A 24,363-nucleotide genomic window follows, 5' to 3' on the forward strand; every position below is an offset into this window, starting at 1 on the left:
CTACAATGGATCGTGAAATGGTTAGACGGGGAGTGTGGAGTAGAGATTGGACAACTGGGAGGGGGCTTAATCAGGGAGCTCTGATAGCTTTACTGCTGACTAAGAAGTCTAGAACAAAAAAACATACAATGCGTTTTTCTACAGCTCTGAAATGCTGGAAATGTTTTGTCAAAAGAACTTCTAAATGCCACTTGTATGACCCAAGCCTTGCCTCTGGTCAGGCTCCCATATGGGAACGCCTCTCCATTTTTCATTGCACATCAACTGTCACAGTGGACTGAGGGTGGCAAATTTACAGATCAGGACTACTATTCGGCTAGATAAAATATTCCCCTGGAGACATTCATAGAGGACTATGGCTTGGACTAAGGGCAGTGTCTGAATTATGTTCCTTGATGCAGAACTTTAAACGGAAGTAGAGCACAAGCTCAACTGAGACTCTATAGCATAACCTGCTTCAGCTCCTCCTGACAATGGGAGCAGTCGTAAACTGGTAACCTAGTTTTATAGGGCATTTATTGAGATGGCACAAAATAACCTTAAATAAAGTCAGGCTACACTAGGAACTGAATATTGGGTCACATATTAATGATGAGGAATGAGAGCAAATATTAGCATGCACTCAAAGAGTTTCCAGGAACCAACCTTACGTACACACAGTTCAACTAACTCCAACATACATATCCATCTCTGCAGAAAATAGGCCAGATTGGGGTTTACTGGGGACTGCTCCTAGATAAGACAGAGAGATCTTTTGAAGTGCTGAAACATGTTTGCAGGGAGTTTCTCGAAGGCCTAAATCTAAACAGGTGGGCAACAGACTCCTGGCACTTCTGTTATTCAAACAACTGATATCTGTGACTTGAAAGTCAGGAGGTGGTGCCACATACACTAGGTGAAGAAGAGATATGGAACAATAAGCAAGATTACCACTCCCTTATCATGCAACAATAATCAACTGTAAAGCAGATGTGAGGAATTCCTCTCATCTGATGCCCAAGACATACTGTTTGGGGTCAACAAGTCTCATGTATATTTTGTCCCTTGGAAAAGTAGGTACACCCCCTGTAGCACAAAGCATCAGTTTGCTGCTAAGGCAAGATACGTATCCCAATGTATAAGATGTTCACACTTGTATATACCATTCATTAACACAAAACCTTTACTGTTAGGGCGAGAGCAGCACTGTTCAGCTTGCTTTACTGGCAGCGGTTCCAACATAAAAAAGTTTACAAATGTTGCAAAATATAACCCTTTGTGGCTGTTAATAAAGCTCCATTTCTGTTCCCTGATAGAATGCAAATACATGAATATGAAAGGTAACAAGATTGCTGATTGTTTACATGCAAAATAACATGTCGCAAAAAGTATATTTCAACTTGAAGAAAATGGATGTGGGTTACAAACAGTTTTTCTAAACTACAGTGCTCTTTTTAAGGACAACTTTATATGCCATTTTCGTAAAGCATTAATTAATGAAAGGACGCCAATGTTTTTAAAAAACATAATAATTGAGAATGTAGATTCTCCAAGTTTGATGTAGAGAGAATCTGGATTTCATTAAGGACACGGAGGCTACCATTATGCATTTAACTTTTATTGCCAGCTCCTTGCAGCACTTTAAAGAATGACATTACATTAAACTAAAACAATTCCAGGATTAGAATGTCCAAAAACAATATCAACTCTGTCACAGCAGCCATCTTCCTCTTTTAATTGCTGCTTCTTGATAGATAAGTATCACTTAACGAGTTCATTTTGGTAATTAAGGAAAAGTGTGTTTGTTAGATTTAATTGTTTGACTGATTGAATATTATTGTAATGTTCTTGTTTAACATGTATATTTTTTGTCATAAGTTTAAAGCAATAATGTTTAAACAGGAAATGTGGTTTAAGGTCCAGGTTTCCAAGTGTACTCCTAGCAAACATATATGAATTCCATTTCTGCATAAGCAAATAAACCAACATATATTTCCTCATGTGAATATCTGCCGAGTAAGTGCACATTCACTTACTAAAATATTTTCTTCTACTCATCCCCCTTTTGCAGGAGATGATGAATACTCTCAATCCTATATTTTAAAGGTGTGCAGAAATTCACAGGAAATGTCCTTCCTGAAAGTATCACCCTACAGCTACTTTCAGCCTCTATGAATATATTTTCTTGTGCTTTGTTTAAATCTCTAAATGAAGTACCCCAACTTAAGTGTTTCAAAAGAACAAACCACAACATCTTTGCGAATCACACCAATAACGATTTTGACTCTGACCTTCTAAGTTCATGGAATTGTAAAATGTAAATGTGCAGTCACTAATATCCACAATTACAATACACAAGAAAGTGAGAAAAATTGATTTACCCAAGAATTACACAATGTGGGCAAGTAAAGACGGTCACGCTGAGAGCAGTCTCGTTAATTCTCAATTAGCAACATAGCCACTTGACAACAAGTGTAATCTGGATTTATTTAAAGTAACATTTTTTGAAATCAACTCAATACTTAAAACTAATTTTTCCAGAGCAATTCTCAAGTCACTACCACAGAAACGTAACAAAAAAAGACAGCAATGGCACATTTAGGGAAATGAACTCTCCTATAATTAGAAGTCAGGCATATTATAAGAGCTAGTGTATTTACAGTACTATCTCTGCATACACATAGCCTGGATATTCAAATGATTTACACAAATACAGCCCAGGTATGTTGTGAGTTTGGTGTAATCAGGTAAGTGTTATATTTGAAGCCTTGCAGTGGCATAATATGAGCCCTAGCACAATCGATGAAACCTATGATCAGATTTATTACATAATGAGAACACAGCCATTATTTTGCAACTAAGTGGATTGCACTAAATGGTACAGGTTTCTTTTTTTACTGGACAAGTAGATCTCTGAAGCATCTTGTAACTTGGAAAAGCTGACATTTTATAGAATTCCACACCCCTTAAGCTCATGCGACTGCTATTTTCTAAACAATCCTTTGCAGAGACTGCACAATGCCTGGTGAGGAAGAGGAACTAAGGGGCTCATTATGATGACGGGCGGACATCAGTCCACCGGCCATCATAACGGTGATGGGAGCACCCGCAAGACGTGCGGCAGTCCCACCAGTGCAATTAGGATGCGCCCGCCATTAGGCGGGGCATCCTGGCCTTTTACCATTGTGGAAGGTGCTGCTGGCTGCAGCACCGCCCACAATGGTAAAAGAGCATGAACATCATTTCCCTGCACCACGTGGCAGGCACCATGCAGTGCCTGCCACTTGGTGCATGGAACGACAATGGGGTACCATGGGTATCCCCCCAGTGCACCCCACCCCACACAGCCCCACAGAGGGGGCTGCAACGGCCCCCAAAGCCAATCCCCGCCAGCCTTTCCATGGCGGCATCGGTGCCATGGAAAGGCCTGTCCAATACCCTGATCCTAATATGGCGGACGGTGCCTGCTAGGCACCGCCACCATATTAGTGGCCGTGCTCCGCCCGGCAGGCAATCGTAACGATTGCCACTGTCGAAAAAAAGCGGCGGACGGACTTTGCATCCGCCGCGATACCCACCACCATCCTAATTTGGTGGTTGGTAAATCTCAATGTGATGGCGGAAGGATCGCCGCGGGCGGTGGAGATCCTCCCCCCATCATAATAAGCCCCCAAGATCCTTGACGAATAGATGGTTAAGATGGGAACCTAGCCAGAAGACCTCATGTTCTGTCTCTGAACCTTTGATGTGGCTAAGGACAAATCAAAAGGTTTTATATGCCACTGGGGCCTGCTTAGCGCACAACATCCTCCCGATGGGTGTGTAGTTACTGAGCATTATAAACAGCAATATATCACATGCACACCACACAACCAGTGCCAACTGCAGATGGACGGGACAAGTAGATCACTGAAGACAGCAACTTAACCAAACAACACAAAGGAGAAAAGTAATGATAAGCTGTGTATGTGTGAAAATCTCTTACATCAACCAACTTTTTATAATACTTTATTATCAACAAGAGCATGCATTACTTAGAACGTTCTTTCAAGGTTAATGTAAAGAAATGTGCTATACCATTATCTTGGCTCTTGGTAGTGTTATCATCTGTAGTTTTGATACTCAGTGTACCAGTTGATACCGAACTGATGCTTGAAGACCGAGAATGGCTCTCAAGGATTGATTCCTTGCTTATCTCCTTTTTGGTGTCAGTCTTCCCATTTGATGCCTTTTCCGAACTATTCAGAAAGTCAAACAGGTCTTTATCATCAGGTTCAGACTTTTTTCGTCTCACAAACTGGGTGGAAGGCCTGGGCGTTGAGACACTGCCTGCAGGACTGTGAGGAGTGTCAATCGATATCCGAGATGCTGGTTTCAAGTTTGCTGTACCAGCTAGCATGGTGGACTTCTGCTGCTTTATATTGTCTGCAACTGAAGAAATGTAGCTTGCTTTGGCATACGTCTGGTGTTGTGATGGTGTGCTTGACTGCTGTATTTCAGAATAATTATTAAGTGGTTCAGTGTCTGTGGCAGTATAGTACATCTCCGATTGGGAATCATCGTTGGTTTTGCTTAGAGCTACTGCAGCACCTTGATCCACCTTATTAAGTAGCGTCTCTGCTTTCCCAGCAAGATCAGCAAACCAGGACATTGTGATGGTCTTCAAAGAACCCCTAAAGCGAAAAATAAATATACGTAATGGTGATTATAAAAAGAGAAAAAATACAATTGACATATTTTTATAACAAATGTTTAACCTGATTTTAATACCAAGGTATGGAAATTAACAAGCTCATGGATCCAGGGTTGTAGTCCAGAAGCTAATTTGGGCTAGGGGACCAAAGCTACTCCTCCACCTGACAACAGTCTGATATCATTCCTCGGCAATTCATTGTAACTGTTTGTGCCAGAGTGGACTTAGCTCTCAAAATCAGGAGTTCTTGGAAAGGACTTAAACATTAGTATGACATGTTACATTAAATTGCTTTGCATGCTTAACAATTCTCTTCTCTGCGCTTCCTTTACCTAAAAACACTTAGAAGTGTGCTCTTTCATTTTCAGTAACCTTTCAATCACCTTAATTTATTTTTAACCTATTGCTTTAAGCTTCCTGCCTATAAAGAGCTGGGAAGTGTCTACAAAAGAAGGCTTTATTTTCATACAATCCTCTAGAACACAATCAAAACCACCAAGAAGAATGTGCATTACTGCAGCAAGACAGTTACAAGAGAATTTATTATTTAGGTAAAATAAATATATTGTGTTCACACAGGTAATTAATTCCTTGAGTAAAACTAACGTTCAGTGAATACTCAGAGGTCGAAGAGGGTGGGATCTGAGAGAAATGATGTGCCCATACTCTTAATTTAACAAAAACATTTCCCCTACTTTTTAGGTCTCGCCTGATTCAGCGCTTGCGCTGATCTGGCCGAGACATTTTGTAAACAGGCTTTTTCAAAGTGCTGCCTGGCCTAAAGCTACAGTGCACGTGAACGTGCACGCGCGCCCTCCGTTGCACGCGATCGTAACGCGCGCCCTCTGTTGCACGCGATCGTAATAGAGATTGTGGGCTTGTTCGATTCACTCGCTCCCTAGATAAGACTCAGCCCCAAGTCTTTAGTGTTGCCACCTGCCCCATTGTTAGATTAGTAGGAGTCGGTTTGCAGTGATGTAACAGTGGGAATTTTCTTCAGTTGTCAAAACGGTTCAACAGCACAGCCATATATGTCGAGTCCTGACCTCCTGACATCTTTAACGTGATGAGGTAGGAAGGGAGTCACTTATCAGAGTCTTCCTTCCTTTGCTTGCGTAGAGTGCCTAATTTACAAAATGCGTCACCTTGGTGGTGATGTGTGTCCCTTCTTTCCTTGTCTTACTGTCCTCGGTGACCTTGTTTTTCATGACCTGCTGGTGACCCGGAAGGAAGAAGCACTTGCAAATAAACTTGGCACATTTCGCCTGAAGAAGTACTACTTCCTGTATCCTCACCCTACTGCATCTGTCTTCCGGCTGTCGCGATTAAAGAGCTGGGACCAGTAGACACGATCACGGCCTCCGTACAATGAGAGCTGCTCTACACGCGACGTGGTGTAAGTGAATTAGTTAAGCACTTCCGCGATGGGATCACTAGAAAATAAGTCAAGATCTCATGAGACAGAAGAGGGAACTCTGGAGTTAATACACTTTTAATAACGTGCATTATATGTGGCTTTAATGTTATAGTTTTTGAGAAGTGGAGGGGAGAGCAATGGCCCTGACCTGTTGCCATCAATCACCGAACAAGCCATTGGCAGTGTTGAGTACATCCCTAGGAGCAGCACGGTGAGAGAGACCCATAGGCATGTGCCGAGAGCGAAAGAATGGAAGTGCCTCGTGAATCATCAGCCCAGCATTCAAGTGGAGTGGAGGCGTTTGTGCACGAGGTAGATGTTGACTTCAGGAGCTCTACAGATCAGTTGCACAATGTTACTTTTGGAAAACAGCATTGAGGATTGTAACACGACACAAAACCATTGAATCACTAATACCGTCCACAAGTAACCAGATAACGAACACCGAAACACAAGTATCATACGCATATTAGACCCAGACGTAATGAGCTGCTTCTATGATGCTCATACCAGTTCAAGTTGTATGCTAATGTAAATCGATGAGCGGAAGGTATGTATATGGCTTTTCCTAAAACACATTTTGAAACTGTGTAGAACATCTATCCACTATTGAGTGCAATGTGTGTGGTTGAGGGGACCTCAGCCAGTTATTTAAGATTTGTGCATTGAACGTCCTCAGCAGACCATATAACCTTACTATACTTCAATGATTTTCTCAGGGTTGTCTGCGGCCTTTTACACCCTTGAGCATGATATCTTACTGCATAGGCAAGAATTAGTTGAATTGGATTTGTGGTGCCCCTGGCAAAGGGCTGAAGTTGTTACCCAATGTTCGTGGAGCTTGCCTTTTCACATTTCCCCTTTTTTTGTGGAACGTCCTCTTTTTAGGTCTCGCATGATTCAGCGCTTGCACATTGAACGTCCTCAGCAGACCATATAACCTTACTATACTTCAATGATTTTCTCAGGGTTGTCTGCGGCCTTTTACACCCTTGAGCATGATATCTTACTGCATAGGCAAGAATTAGTTGAATTGGATTTGTGGTGCCCCTGGCAAAGGGCTGAAGTTGTTACCCAGTGTTCGTGGAGCTTGCCTTTTCACATTTCCCCTTTTTTTGTGGAACGTCCTCTTTTTAGGTCTCGCATGATTCAGCGCTTGCACTGATCTGGCCGAGACATTTTGTAAACAGGCTTTTTCAAAGTGCTGCCTGGCCTAAAGCTACAGTGCACGTGAACGTGCACGCGCGCCCTCCGTTGCACGCGATCGTTTTCTTTCACTTTCGCGGCTGCGTTGCCAAAGCTTGTCAATATTGATCTGGAGGCAGAGCACGCTGTGCAAAAAACGCGGGGCAGCATTTAAAAGCTGGCAGGGAACCAGCTTCATGCCAGTAGTGTGAAAAACAGCTTCTTCTAGTGCACAACTACCAGAAACCGTCAGAGTGACTTTATAATCTCGCCGGCATTCCAGCACCCCCCTCTCCTAATACAACGAAGAATGAATGTGTATTTTTTCGTTCCTTCGCTATGCCGTACTTTATAATCATTTTTGTGCGATCTCTTAGTCTTCGTAGTTGGGCTTGTTCGATTCACTCGCTCCCTACATAAGACTCAGTCCCAACTTTTCTGGCCGACCACTTTGAATTGTTGCTGGCCCTATACCTTCATCCCACCCCTCCCTGTCTATACTTTAAACATGAGTAGGCACACTTGGCCGGGTGACTCATTTAACTGTTGTTACACGATTGTAGGAAACGTACTTGCAGGGCCACTTTGATTTAAAATCCAACCTGGTACCCCATTTTAAAAATAATGTACTTTTATTGATATTTACAATGCACATATTTTGAAAGCATATACGTGTTTATATTCCTCTCTTCTTATTTGTAATAGCCAGGATACCTTTATTGAAGTATATTTCACACAACACATGGCACTCCCTTTATTTTCAGTGTCGAAGCCACATTCCACCAACATATTTTCTTTATAAACAAACACTCGTATTTTCACCATCTGCTGTTTGATTTGACTACCTATATTTATTGCTCCATCTCACACAATTCTACTCCATGCCATTCCATGCCTTACAATTCCACACCACTCAATTCCACATCCCCCAATTACATGCCACACAATTCCACGCTACACAAATCCACACCACACAATTCCACACCACAACACATTGCTGATTGGCTCCTGAGGCGGAAAGCCGGGAGCAGGGACGATTTTAAAAAATTGTATTTTGTGTAATATTCACTGTGCTTTTAAACTGCCATCCACTCTCACCTGCATCTTGGCATCTTAGAACAGCGCTTCTCGCTGCAACGACCTCTTCCCTTCAGTCGCCATTCCCGAGGGCGAGGCGAGACACGCCCCCTCGGCTGGCCACGCCCCCCCGCCACGACTACAAATAGTGCGCGCCAACGCTAGGCGCTGCATTGCTGATTGGCTCCTGAGGCGGAAAGCCGGGAGCAGGGACGATTTTAAAAAATTGTATTTTGTGTAATATTCACTGTGCTTTTAAACTGCCATCCACTCTCACCTGCATCTTGGCATCTTAGAACAGCGCTTCTCGCTGCAACGACCTCTTCCCTTCAGTCGCCATTCCCGAGGGCGAGGCGAGACACGCCCCCTCGGCTGGCCACGCCCCCTCCAACCTCCTCACCCACCGGCATAAAGTATGTGTCTTGGTAGGAAGCGCAGCGGACGAGCGCAGCGGGCGCGCCGTTTGCGCGCCTAAGGCGCGCCTAAGGCAAGCCCGTCTGCGCCCGTCCGCGGCCGGACGGGGCTAGGGGCACGACTCCATGCCAAATCTACATCCTACTCTTCTAAGGATCTTATTGCCCTTCAAGGTAAATGGCTACTTCCAGATTCCACCCGCAGATGGATTTCCTCTTTAGGCCTTGCCCCCACTTCCCCCATAGCCCCTCATCCCCCGTTACACGCTCCCCCGTTACCCTGCCCCCTTCCCCCTGACCTCCCCCCCTGTTCGCCGGCACTGTCTGTCTTTTTACTCAATACCAGGTCAGCGGTCAAGCACCACCATGAGTTGTTCGTCTTACTCGATTCTGAGAAACCGGACCTACTGCTCCTGACCGAAACTTGGTACTGTGACACCTCCCTCCCCGTTCTCCTGGCCACCCTACCCTCCTCCTATGTGGCCCTTCGAGCCGACCGGCCGGCGGGCAAGGCAGGCGGTGGGGTTGCCCTGATCGCTCGGTCGGAGTTGAACTACCAACCACTTCCCTCACCTCCCATTCCCCCTGCTGACTTCCTGGTAGCCCGCTCTCTTTCATTTTCCCCCCCTATTACCTGCCTATTAATGTACCGGCCTCCCCAACCCTCGCCTGCATTTTTGCCGGCCTTTCAAGACCTATTGGCCAACTTGGCGGTCAACTACGCCTCGGTCTTGGTGCTAGGGGACTTTAATTACTGGCCCTCTGACCCACACGAGTGCTCAGCCTCAAAAGAGTTTACAGATTGCCTATCAACCCTTAATTTCGTGTCGCACATATCCGTCCCCACTCACTCCCATGGACACACATTGGACCAGGTCTGGTCCCTCAACCTCCCCGTGGCCTCGGCCACTGTCTCGCCGTGCCCTTGGTCCGACCATGCCCTCATTTCCTTCTCTATTCCCCGCAACGTGATGCCTAAAATTCCGTATGCCAAAAACACCTGGGCACGGAACTGGAATAGATTGGATTACCCCTCCTTGACCTCCATGCTCCGCGACTCTACTCCTACTCTTACTGGCTTAACATCTACCTCTCAAGCCAAGGCCATTAACACCTGGCTGGCGGATGGCTGCGACTCTGCGGCGCCCCTACGCCGCATCTCCGTCCGCCGACCAAAGGACTCTAATAGATGGTTCAACGACCACCTAAAAGCTCTCAAACTGAGCGCCCGACAGGCAGAAAGGCAATGGAGGAAAAATTACGATCCCCTATTAAAAACCCACTTCTCATCAGCTCTGGACAAATATAAAACAGCAATCCTGGCTGTTAAGTCCGCCTACTTTTCGTCCAAAATTACTTCTGCCGAAAACAAACCCAGGGTAATCTTCGGGATAGTGAATGACCTGGCATTCTCAGACCGAACCTCGCCCATTATTCCTCCCTCCCAACTTCTCTGCGACCAGCTTAATACCTATTTCTTAGATAAAATAGCAACCATCAAGCTTAATATCCCTCCACCCTCCTCTGCCTTCGTCGATCCCGCCCCCCCTCCCCTCCCCCACCTTCTTACCTCTATCCCCCCCCTCACGCAGGACTCTTTTCTGGAGATACTCCCTAAAGTGAAGTCGGGATCTCCCGCGGACGTCTGCCCAGCACGAGTCCTGCAGCAAATATACTCCAGCTGCCCTGACCCCCCCATTGCCTTCCTCAACAGCTCCCTGGCACAGGGCGTAGTGCCCTATTCGCTTAAAGCAGCTACCATAGTGCCCATCCTGAAGAAAGCTGGCGCTGACTCTTCTATCTCGGCTAACTATCGCCCCATCTCCCTGCTACCCTTCCTGGGCAAGGTGATGGAACGCCATGTTGCCGCGGTGCTCAGCGCCCATGTGGAGGCAAACGGGGGACTGGCTTCCCGCCAAGCCGAGTTCCGTCCCAGGCATTCGACCGAGTCAGTCGTGGTCTCAGTCTTGGACAAACTCAGAAAGGGTATGGACGAAAATAAACACCAGGCACTGGTCCTCCTTGATCTTTCCGCCGCCTTTGACACGGTGGACCACACCATCCTACTCACCCGTGTCAAGGCGGCCGGTATCGGGGGATCAGCTCTGATCTGGCTCTCCTCCTTTCTGAGGGAACGCACTCAGGCGGTCCGGTTAGGCGACTTCACGGCCACTCCCCTTCCTGTCACTTGCGGTGTTCCCCAGGGATCCTCGCTCTCCCCCTTACTTTTCAACCTTTACATCTTTCCTCTCATCTTTGCACTACAGCAGCTGGAGGTCACCGTCTATAACTACGCGGATGACCTCCAGCTCATCTTTGATCTGTCCCCTTCTCCTCTCTCGGTCTCCAATTTCCAGTCAACCATGACATTCATCAGTGACTGGATGAACCACAACCACCTTAAGCTGAACCCGGATAAAACCGAGCTGGTTCTCACCGGTGGTTCATCCAGTCCCTGGAACTCTCTCTTCTGGCCCCCTTCTCTTGGCTCTGCACCGACCCCCTCCACCACGGTCAAAACACTTGGTGTCAAAATAAACAGCCAACTCACTCTCCACTCACAAATCAGTTCTGTGGTGTCCTCCTGTTTCTTTTCTCTTCGCACTATCCGCACTGTCTCCCGCTTCTTTTCCCCCCAGGCACTTAAGATTATTATGGCCGCACTCGTGATATCAAAATTGGACTACGCAAACGCTCTTTATCACGGTATCCCCGCTTTCAGCTTGCGTAGACTCCAGACCGTCCAGAATCAAGCAGCTCGGCTTGTGTACGGCCTCCCTCGTTATCACCACTCCACCCCCCTTCTTAGAGAGCTTCACTGGCTCCCCATAAAGGAACGGGCCCTATTCAAGATCGGGTGCATGGTCTTCCAGGCCCGCCAGGGCTCCGCCCCTGCCTTCATCTCCTCACTAATCAAGTCCTATTTACCCACAAGAGAACTTCGATCTTCCTCCAGGTCCCTCCTCCAGATCCCTCGCTTCACTCGCAAAAAGTGGGGCGGGGCTAATTTCTCCACCCTAGCTCCAACCTTCTGGAACTCACTTCCTGACCACCTCCGGTCTGCCACCCAGTATCTCCCCTTTCGCAGAGATCTGAAAACGTTCCTTTTTAGCCAAGCCTTCCCCATTTAAACCCCTTCAAATATCCCTTTCTTCTCTCCCTGGTCTTCTTGTTTTCACCTCAGTTGCCGATCTCCCCAGCGCCAAGAAACCGTAAGGTGTATGCTGCGCTTTACAAGTATTTTAAATTAGAAATTAGAACACACAGTTCCACTACACGCCCAAAAATTATACACCACACAATACCATGTCTCACAGTTCCACGCCACATGATTTCACTCTACGCATCCCAATTTCACTCCACTGCACATAATTCGACTCCACGCCACATAATTCCCTTGCATGCCACAGAACTTCACTGAATGCCACATTATTCCACTCCACTCCATGCCACATAATTCAAATCCTCTATACATAATTACGCTTTATTATATGCCACATAATTTTACACCACTCAATGCAACACAATTCCACGCCATGCTACACAATTCTATGTCACATAATTCTACTCCACATCACATAATGCCACTCCACATCATGCCACATAATTTGACAGAACACCACATAATTCAACAAAGTGTAACATAATTCCACTCCTCCCTACATGACTCCACTCCACACAATGGCATTCCACATCACACAATTGCACTCCAAGTTACACATCTGCCCTTCATGCCACACAATAGCTCTCCATGCTGCACAATTCCATGTCTCACAATTCGACTCCACGCCACAGAATCCCACGCAACCAAGTTCCACGCAACGTAATTCAACTCCACACCACATAATTTCATGCCATATATTACCCCTCCAAGTCACATAATTCCACTCCACCTATTTTCAATCCACTCCATACCACATCATTTCACCCCATGCCACATAATTCCACACCACTCAAGGCCTCGCAGTTCCATGCCACACAATTCCACATCTCATAATTCCACTCATGCCACAAATTTCCACTCACACAATTCCATGCCACAGAATTCTACTCCATACCACATAATTCCACTTCAGTGCACAGCATATAATTCCACATCATGCCACATACTATGCCACATAATTTCACTCCCTACAACATAATTCCACTCTGTGTCACATAATGCCTCTTCCCTTTCGTGCCACATAATTCAGCTCAACATATTTCCACTCACCTCAACACAATTCCTTGCCATGCGACACAATTGCACATCACATAAATCCATGCCACATAATTCTACTATATGCCACACACTTTCACTCCACACCAAATAATTCCACACCACGTCACATAATTCCACTCCACATCACTTAATCCCACTCCACACAATTGCACTCCATGTCACACAGTGGCACTCCTCACAATTCCATGTCTCAAAATTTCACTCCATGGCACACAATTGCACGCCATACAATTTCACACCACACAATTCCATGCCACACAATTCCATGCCAAATAATTATGCGCCACTTAAATCCAATCCATGGCATGTAATGCCATGCCACACAATTCAAATCAACATAATTCGGCTCCATGCCACATAATTCCACGGCACGTAATTCCACTCAACACCACACAATTCATTACCATGTCACATAATTCCACTCCATGCTATATGATTTCCACTCCACTCAGTGACACTCCATGTCACCCAATTGCACTCCACATCACACAATTGCATTTCACGCCACATAAATCCACGGTGCACAATTCCACTCCAGTCAACACAATTACACTCCATGCAACACAATTCTGCACCACACAATTCAACTCCATGCACCTAATTGCACTCCACCCTCATATTGCCTACCCTTAGCTTTGATCAGTCTTTTTTAGGAACTTTTTGGTTAGGCGCCTTGATGCCTTCGGGCTGAGTAGCGCGATTACAAATTCTTTTTCATTTCATTCATTTCATTTCATATTTCCAATCCAAGCCACATAATTCCACTCCATGTCGCATAATTCCAATCCTCTCAATGCCGCACAATACCATGCCAAACAATTCCATGCAACACAATTCTTCTCCACATATTTTCACGCCACCTAATTCTCCTCTACACCATATAATTCCACTAGTCAACACCCCACAATTCCATGCCACACAGTTCAACTCCATGCCACATAATTTCACTCCATGCAACATCACATGACTCCACATCATGCTACATAATTCCACTCCATGAGACATAATTCCACTCCATATCACATAATTCCACATTGTACCACACTGTACCACCTAAATTTAATCTCCCCAAACCAACATAATTTCACACCACACAATTCCACACCACACAATTCCATGCCAGACCATTCCATGTCACATCTCATAATTCTACTCCACGGAGCATAATTCCACTCCTTGCCACCTAATTCTATGCCACACCACTTGATTTCACACCATGTCACATAATTCCACTTCACGCCACTGAATTCCTCTCCACACAATTGCACACCACGTCACATAATTGTAGTTCACGCCACACAGTAACATGTCTATCTCAGTGAATGCAAAATAATTCCACTCCACATAATTACATGCCACATAAAGTGCTCTCCACCGCTCATAAATCCACACCACATAATTCCATTCCATGGCACACAATTCCATGCCACATAATTCCACACCACACCCCATAATTCCACACCACATCACATAATTCCACTCCACCCCCATACTTCCTCTCTGCAGAATTGCACTCCATGTCACACAATTGCATACCACGCCACACAATTCCATGTCTCACAATTTCCCTCAACACCCCACAATTCTAGGCCACACCACACAAATCCACACCAATTATTTCCATGCCATACCACACAATTCCACTCCATGGCACGTAATTCCATGCCACATAATTCCACTCCACTATTAATGAATCGACTCAATAACATAATTCCACTAAGCAGCATATAATTCAACTCCACCACATAATTTCATTCCATGCCACATATTTCCACTCCATTCCATGACACATACTTCCATTCCTCTCAACACAATTCCATGCCACACAATTCCATGCCAAACAATTCCACTCCACACAATTCCACACCACACCATATAATCCTACTCCACGCCATGCCAACTAATTCCACACCACATCCCTTAATTCCACACCATGCCACATAATTTAACTCCAGGTAACATAATTCATTTCCATACAATTGAAGTCTATGCCACACCACGCCAATCAATTCCACATCTCACAATTCAGCGCCATGCCACACAGTTCCAAGCCACTCAACATACTTTCATGCCACATAATTTCACCCCACACATCATAATTTCACTCTGCATATTTCCACTCTACTTGACACCACGTAATTCTACTCCCCTCTACATTTGCAGAACAAGCATTTGCAATGCAATAGGTCTCGCATTTACGCAAGTTTGAGCTATTCACATTACAAATAACAATGCCTTTTATTTTTGTTTTATTTTTTAAAACTTAAATAAAAGGCAGTGTCATTTACAATGCCAATAGCTTAAACTCGCGTAAATGCGAGACCTATTGCATTGCAAATGCTTGTTGGTAAAAGTCAGCTGCCCTGGAATATTAAGATGTCTCAGCTGACAGGAAAGGGGGGTCTCCTGTGCTGTAGAGGCAAGAGAGGGACAGAGCGCTAAACAAGTAACAAGTCTTCTGACAATTTATCATTGGAATTATTTGAAGCTTCAAAATTCATCAATCAATCAAACTTTATTCAGCTTTTGTAGGAAAAAACAATAAAAGTCAGTTATTTTAAAACAGGACGCCAAAGATACATACAGTATAAAAAACGAATAATACAGTTAAAAAGACACAAGGAAACTTCACCTTCAAGCCATCCCCACCCACGTTACTAAATAACAGCATCATCTTAGTCTAACTGCAGCCTTTAAAAAGCTAAGAACATGCCATACTGTGTTCCCTGAAAGCATAGATAACAAGGATTTGCAATGCAATAGGTCTCGCATTTGCGAGGGTTTGAGCTATTGGCTTGCAAATGAGAATGCCTTTTATTTATGTGTTTGAAAACCTGCAAGAGGTGTGTAAGCACACACATTGTACTTATAGGCGTTGCTTACAAGAAGCAAGGCTGGCAGTGAAAGAGGCACAGTTACTGACAGTCTTGCTTCTCGTAAGCAAGGACTATAAGTACAAAGTTCGTGTTTACGCACTGCTTGCAGATTTTCAAACCACATAACTAAAAGGCATTGTCATTTACAAGACCAAAAGCTCAAACTTTCTCAAATGCAATACCTATTTCATTGCAAATGCTTTTTCTTATTGGTATCTGGCATTAAAGTGCAGGACGACCAAATATGTTTCACAGCTTCACTAAGTCCTTTTCAGAGACATCATAAACGAATACTCCCTCAGCTCAGTTCATTTATTGTAACTGTGGATTTTACCGCTAAGTTGTTGTTGCTAAGACCAGGCTGATCTGTGGATCTAGATAGATCACTTTTGAAAAGTTTGCTCTCTCTTCAAAATCACATAAGAATTAAAAATTTAAGTAGTTCTCAACTATTTTAATTCCCTCCTTCAAACTGCTCTGCCGTTCTGATGAGAATAATATCTAGATTTATCTGAAGGCAGTCTGTTATGATTCTTAGAGTTCTGGTTGCTTTCGAAGAATGGACGATAACCTTCTACCTTTGATTCTGTTAATAGAAAACACAGTTAATGCTCCTTAGCACGCTGAAGGTAAGCTTTCACTAAGGTGTGACTTTCAGTTTGGTGCTTAGGAATTTGGGAGTCGTGTGACCAAAAATTGACCCCTAAAGGTGATGATTATCCAGTTGCTGTCATTCTACAAGAATAGCCAGTGTTTACAATGGTCATTCCAAACAGTGATTGATACCAGGTATTGGTGCTAATTAGCCTCATGGATTAACATGGGTCTGGACTACACAAGAGCATGATGCAAGGATTTTACCATGCCTTGAGATTCGTGTAGGCCTTTTTCTGACTACATCTCCATAGTTGCTATCTGCCTTATTTTGACATTTATATTACGTTATTGAACTAAAAAAGACAAAACTTGCTTTATGGTCTGCTACTCTTGAATCTGCTGTTCCCGCCACTGCTTTTTTGTAGGATGCCACTTTGTTTCTTGCTTCTATGATGCTTAAACCTTTTTGAGCAAATGGCATCATTTGGTGTTACTCTTTTATTCACTGACCAGGACTTCAGAAGAATCTGACGTCAGTCCGTCATCGGGCAACGAACTTTGCCCTACCGTTCAGAGATCATTATAATTTGCACTATTATTTGTTTCTACAGAATGTGCTTTTAAGTTTTACACCTTGAACCTGGAAGTATTCTTCCTATGCACGAAACGTCTAGCAACTAGATTACTTGAACCCCCTTAATGAAACAATTAAAAACTAGCCTAAAGTCACCATCTTGCTGACCTCATCAGGCGAGTTAAGCTCACGATGCCCTTACACACTATGGGCCTGATTACGTTGCTGCAGTAAATCCCGTTTTCACTACAAACTTCAGTTTACGACTAAAATGGAATTAAAAACTGAGCGGAAATTGTGTTTTGTTCTCAGTTTCTGCTTGAGCTTATAGTATACAAGTACTGTGTGCGCATGTCAGAATAGTGAATAATATGCGCTGTCGGACCTTTACTTCCATTTCATAGGTGTAAAACCCGACATTGGGAGAGAATTGTGCACTGACTAATAAGTTCTCCCTGTGCTCATAATAATTCATATGGTGCACAATTTCCACCTGCGTTTTTCTTATCTTTTGTAATTGGATCCTCTGTGGCAAAATACGTCACTTTCGTATGGTGAATAAACATGAAAGGTTTAAACCAGCGCCTCCTTTTTGCCTGCCAAGAGAGAACTTCCGGGGCATACAATACAGGAGAAAGTGAAGAGCAGAAGGTGCTCAACTGGAGACAAGTACTGGAGAGCACTTGGAGTGCACTGGACAAGAGATGGCAAAGCGCCATCAATGGTTTGTACGAGAGCTGGTGAGAAGCTCATGCTCTTGTTATGAAAAAATATACTTGTTTTATTCCTCACGGACTGTGTCTGAGCAACATCCGAGCGATTACAGGTTAAAGCGGAAGAGTTGTTTATGAATACACGGGCACAACATATACAAGGATGGCAATGATTTGCTTACACATCAGGGTGGTTACAAGGGGCAGGCAGTGTCATCTTAAGGATTTTTGGGACTGCAGGTAAGGCATATTTTGGCAGCATTTGTTCGGAACAACTCTGAATTGTACCCATTTTTTGAGTAATGCAGGCTCACATGATACCACACAATATTGAATTATAAGTTAAACTTTTAGAGGTTTGGTTAGGCAGAATGAGGGAGAGAAGTTAAAATTAAAAAATGGACGGAGGTGAGAGAAACAGAAAGATCATCTTCCTACGGTTAAGGGTGGAGGGCTTCGGAAGGTGGGCCCCTATGCAATGCCCACTTTATCCTGCGTCAACCTTAATTCTTATTAGTCTGACACTGCGACGGCTTAAATTGCAGAGCAATACAACGCAAGTATCTAAACTGAGAGCCTGGTATTGATCATAGAATTAGAAAGCAATGTTCCGTTACTTTCACTGCAAACTTTCACCTTAATTAAGCAAAGAGTTCTTGCTAAGAGTTAATACAAGCTATACAGTATAAAGCGCTTCAACGCCTCGTCAAGGATGGTAAGTGCTATACAAATGCAATTACAATACAATACAATACGGACACGGTAAAAGGTCCAGTCCTGATGGGCGGTAACAAGTAGCGACAAGGCGGGACTAACAAGCCTCATAATGAATCGGAAGCCAGCATTTAACAAGGACAAAGACACCAGCCAATGAAAAATATGAGAAGAGAGTGGGCGAGGCTCCCACCGCATACTCAACTAAAGAATGCCTCGCAGAGCGAGCAGTGAATGTGCGCTGCCGCTAGGCTCGACCTAAAAGTGGGATTAAATAAGTGGGATTAAATAAGTCTTTCTCGGCACCTCCTAATTACTACAAAACATAAAAAAATTAAGCATGTCCTGTGGAGACTTGACGTTGCAGCCACAGGGCAGCAAAGTGTTGCCTTGATTACTCTCACGTGGATGGGCAAAGAAGAAGGTAAAATGAATCAAAGCGAAATCTGGTCAATCAAAACCGATCATACGAACTGAAAAGCCCTATATGATATGGTTCCATGGATTGGACTGTTTTCAAAATGATAAATCTATGGACACATGGGTTTCCTTAGCTCACTTTCCTCCCTGGCCAATACCCGCTGTCTAAAACAGGACTCCTTGGGCCAAAGCAGGTCTTTACTTCTAATTGCGTACAGGTTGCTAAAGAGATCCACTCTTCTTAGAATGCTAAATCCCTCTAGTATGTATTTAAACCAGGGTATATGATGAGCACGGTCTAGGGCCAGGCAATCCCTTAGGATCTCTTTATTTAAAACTGGCTTATTACTCAGCCACGCTTTGAGCCAATAGGATAGAGGACAAAAAGACAGCCGGTCAGACAGATAGGACATGCCCAATTATTCATGTACCATAAAAGTGGAAGTTCCCTGAGGTACACTTAAAAGCTGTCTAAGGAACCTATTTTCAACTCTTTGGAGCTCATCGTGGGAAATATAAACCCAGATTTCGTTGCCATACCTCACCTGTGCTATATACTTAGCTCTGTAAATCTGCAGGAGTGCACCAATTATTGTTTTGCCCTAACAGGAAGCAAAATTAAAGATGGCTGCATTGGCCCATAAAAATCCCCCTTGCTTGCTGTTTTTTTAATGGACCCCAGTTTAACTTGGCATCTAACATAACCCCCATATAGAGAAACCCCTAGTCTTAGGAATTGGGGTAGACCCAACCTTAAAGTTAAAAGGCTTACTTAAGGTATGTCCTCATATAGTAATACCGGCAGACCCTGCCGTCCCTCCTGTGGAAAATCAGCCTTTGTAGCTATCAATTCCTTCTCCAAGTTATTAATATATAAATTCAATAGAAACAGTGCCAAAATACAGCCCTGCCGCACCCCTCTCTGAATTGGAAACTGGCGGGTCACCTTGCTATCATTGGTATAACGTACCTCAGCCTTGGTATTCCTATGAAGCTCTTGTAAAAACAGGACCAAGATGTATTATTTTTGAGAGGTAATGTAAGTGTGTTACCAATTGAGTTCTGGAGTACCTGCTTTTAATGGCTACTTATAAAAAAAAATTGCACTGCATATAGACTAATTGCCTACTGCTACAATCTATATTTTGAAAGCACATTTAGTGGCCGACTATCTTATACTGTGTGCAGGGCAAATTTAAATTAATGACTTCTGTATACACAGTGCTTTCTGTCACAGACTGGGGCCTCGTAGCACTAAAATACATAAGTCCATTTTCCCGTCTCAACCAACCAGGATTCAAGTCTTTGGCTCTCTGGTTACACACAGACAACCATTGCCAGTGCCTACATTTTTTAACAGAGGTTTCATAACTTAAAATAGTGTACTTGCCGCTAAATTTTTTAACTTGAGTTTATTATTCATTTAAGGTTTGTGTGTTATTTTATATGCAGGTACCTGAAAGTGAAAGACTATTAAAATAGTTACAGACTATTCCTCGTTTTAGCTTCGCCTATGGTCCAGCCCCACACTTGCTACCCCATCTCACCCAGGATTACAGTTACCATACTTTTTTTAAAATTGTATTTATATAGCGCGTTCTACCCCTGACAAGGCGTTGAAGCACTTTACAAGTAGCACACTACACAGGAGCCCAAAGTGAGTGGTCAGTCTATTGCTAATTGGGGTTAGTCTGGTATGGTAAAGGAAACCATTCCATGCATTTACTCCAGTGTCTCTCTGTGACACATTAGTGATTTAGGTGTGATCATTAAAGGGGCCTATGTGAGAAGCAAATGCTTGCTGGAATTAATACTGTTATGATTTATTTTTTTTAACGTACACAGTAATGCATGAGATTTAGAGTAGTTTATATACAGAAGAGGCGTGTAGAAGGGATGCATTTAAAATAAATGCGGCCATACCACCCTAAAAGCACCTGATCTCATCTGAGCTCAGAAATTGAGCACGGTCTAGCCTTATTAGTACCTGGATGAGAGATTGCCTGGGGATACCTGGTGCTGTAGGCAAAAATAAATAAGGGAGAGGAAAAAGTAAAAATGTACTTCAAGACCAATTTTCCAAGCAGGAGTTTAAGGAATATAGCAGGTAGAGATATTGTTGTGATAACATGCAAGTTGTGGAAAGAAACAATCTTAAATTCAGCTCTAAAGGAATGTGGCTTTTAACAGTCTTTCTAAAGACTCTTTTAAAGACATTAGAGATACTCGCCCCACTGCAAAATGCAAGCCCAATGCTTGCGGAGACCCCTCTGCCAGTTTGACATTTAAGCACACCCCAGTACTCACAAATACAATTTGACAATACCACCATCACCCCACTGTATGCAATTGAAGCAACACTTTAAAATCTAGGAAGACCCCTATGTGTGTCTACTACAGCAGTATATTCAATGCCATAAAGTATTGTTAAATGTTATACAAATCATTTTACAACATACTTAAACTATACATATAATATAAACATGTAATGTAATAAACCCACCAGCTTAAAAAAACAGGACAGCTGATAAACACATTGCAGCAATCAAAATTCAGTGCATTTTTATGTGACTCATTCACCACCTGCTTCAGAAGATGCACTGCGCCTCCTTGAAAAGCACGAGGCCCCACAAAACAGACACCATGCCCGGCAGAATGGATGTGTCTGAGCAAATATTGACCCTCCAGCATATACCTTGCTCCTTCTTAGTGCACTTCGACCACTGTGAATATTGGGACATTACATTGCTATGATGCGTGGCTTGTGCGACCTACATTTCAACCTGTAGCTCACAATGCCATAAAAATACAGCAACTAATAAACCAACTGCCACCTATAAGATCTATTTTGGACTGATCAGCTTCAGGTCCATTGTTCAAGGCTACCATGATTCACACTGGTTGAATGAAAGCCAATCCGTATTTATAGTTGAGCACCCTACTCTTCGGGTTATCCCTGTGTCACCCATCCTATGTCATTCTATAACCATCCCAGTGTCTCCCTACAACATGTCAGCTTCCACTGTGCCCCATTATTTAGTTGCACTTCCAATACCCCATCACGATCGAGTGAAGGATCCTCAACACCACTCACAGATACCTGCAGATCTCTTGGTAAATAGCCCCCCACCCTACTCCTCCTCACCCAGGGATCAGTCACAGCGTCCCAGTGGCTCCTTCAGTTATCCTCCAGAGCCCCTTTAACGGCCCCTCGTCGTGAAATCCGTCCTTTGTAGCACTGCAGTTCTCCAATCAAAGGCACCCTCTAACTGCACTCGCAGTTCACCATAAGACCCCTCCAAGTGGTTCCCTTTAGCCCCTAAATCTCCTCACCAAAAGAGGACTGTGGCAGGCTTTGGGGGTTTCGTCTGGGTTGAGAATCGTTGTGCCTGCCCTCTGCTCTCACTCCGGGGTACCTTCAGACCCCGTAGCTGCCAAACCGTCCCTCTTCCATCAACAGTAGCAGGGACGTGGACACGGAACTGCTGTCACCGTCAAAACAGAAAAGGGACAATCGGCAAATTCCAGCGGTACAAACAACGGACTAAACCATCGGCACTTCTTCGGGAATAGCAAAGTCGCACCCTGAAATCGTATAAACAAAATCAGTTTACAAGGAAGTGTAAAGTGTTAAAAATATTAACTCGTATGCTTATATAAGATGCGTATATCTTTCTGTCATACGCTACTGTTACGATACGTTTTTATTGATATTGCACTTTGGTTTATAATAAACACGTAGTCTTCACTCAGTGCATATTTAATGGTCCGAGATAGTTCTGTATACCATTACTTTCGGTGCAACTGTTTTTTCATAATACATCCCAACCACTTTAGAATGGCCGCTCTATGTGTGTGTTTTCTACAGTGACGTTGTGACTTCTGCTCCTCCCCCACATGGTATGTAAACAGATCAAAAATCCTGAGATTGCGAACATTGTGCACTGAGCCTTTACCTTGTTTTGATATTTTATTACATATTTGTGAATGCTTCCAGAGTCATACCATATCCACCTCGTGATGTGAACTAGTTGTCTTTAATCCTTCATTAGTTTGATTTAAAAAAAAACACATTAATAATACTGTTTGCATACATGACAACATTTCAACTTCGATAAGAGGGAGAAATATGCGTGGGTGCAAAGACCTGAATAACGCGTAACATGAAACGGGTCAGGGTAACACGAAATGAATTGCAGGAGTAACTGGGAGAGATGTTTATTTACCAATTTCAAGAAATAACTTCTGCTTTATAGAAATAGGTCATACATACACATGTAGGTAGAATGTAGCATGATCACTTCCAGGAAGAGAGTCATATGTATTCATTTCATCAATGCATGACAAATCAACATAATGGGAGAAACTGTATAAGCCAATACACCTGGAAAAAAAGACCGTGACAAAAATACAAGGGGGTAATGAAGAAGGCATCAAATTACAAAGAGGTGCTTTTGCCCACAGCACACTAGTTGTTTTCTTGTTGTAATCTGAGTCAATACCTGTGACAGTCTGTAGCACTAAAGTACAAATCTGTATACCTGGAAGATGAGCTGGTGATGAAGATGATGTGTAGAGAGCACATTAGAGCACTGTTTTCACAGTGCACTAATACACACATTGAATTGGACGGAGACCGCGGTTGTGTTCGCACACTGCACATGCTCTCCGTGGGATCGCTATCTACTTACCTTGGGTGGTTCCTTGGGTCCCCAGCAATTCTATGTCCTCTTGACTGTGTGTCAACTCAAATCGTGATTCTTATATCACTTTCTTAATATATGGTTTGATCCCGCCCTGGGGCCCACTGTGTATTCTGTGCTACTTACATAATTTCTTCGCTATGTGTTGTGTGCATTGTATTTATCTCAGGGTAGGAGATAAATGTGTGTATTAGAGAGTACTGTATAATAAATACATATTTTTATAAGTACATTGTGTGGTTCTTTTTATCCAATCTAGACCTATAAGATTGCATGCTGGTAAAACAAGCTGCTTTACACTCCTTCTGGACTAAGCCTTAAGGCTGCTCTCCACAGCTACCACTTAGAGAGCTTTCTAAGGTTGTCTAAGATCCCTAAAACCACTGTATGGGGTTGTCTGGACTGGTGCAGGGTGCCCACTTACATAAGTGGACATCATATACCAGGCCAGCCTCTCACAAGAAGTTTGGGTGAAATAAAGTATTTGTCCAAGATCACAATTTAAACGGACAAGCCATTTACACATCAGGCACTAAACAGTCTTTACTTATATTAATGCTTTGTTTTTACCTTGTTCATTTTTCATATAGCAGAAGCGACCTGAAGGTAATGGAGGGCTTTACATGAGCACAAATTACATTACACAATGTCACCACTCATTGTTTATAGGGAGATTCAGGTGTTTGCCCAGAATCACAGGATGATGAGCCAACTCCAGGACTTGAAACTGGTTTCCCAGTTCTAAGTCTGCAACTCTGGCCCTAACACCACATCATGAGT

At 43.6% G+C, this 24,363-nt stretch overlaps 1 protein-coding gene across 1 annotated transcript in view; it reads right to left on the minus strand.

Annotated features, from left to right (window-relative positions):
- Positions 1-22,397, minus strand: part of GOLGA5 (golgin A5) — a 112,850-nt gene extending 90,453 nt beyond the window's left edge. The window contains exons 1-2 of the mRNA XM_085626494.1: positions 22,214-22,397; positions 4,057-4,652 (exon numbers count right to left, since the gene is read on the minus strand). Of these exons, the coding sequence (XP_085482620.1) occupies positions 4,057-4,630 (574 nt within the window). The 5' untranslated portion in view covers positions 4,631-4,652; positions 22,214-22,397. The remainder of the gene's footprint in view (positions 1-4,056; positions 4,653-22,213) is intronic.
- Positions 22,398-24,363: the final 1,966 nt, after the last annotated feature.

The sequence above is a fragment of the Triturus cristatus genome, chromosome 9, assembly GCF_964204655.1.
Source record: "Triturus cristatus chromosome 9, aTriCri1.1, whole genome shotgun sequence".
In the NCBI taxonomy this organism is placed as follows: domain Eukaryota; kingdom Metazoa; phylum Chordata; class Amphibia; order Caudata; family Salamandridae; genus Triturus; species Triturus cristatus.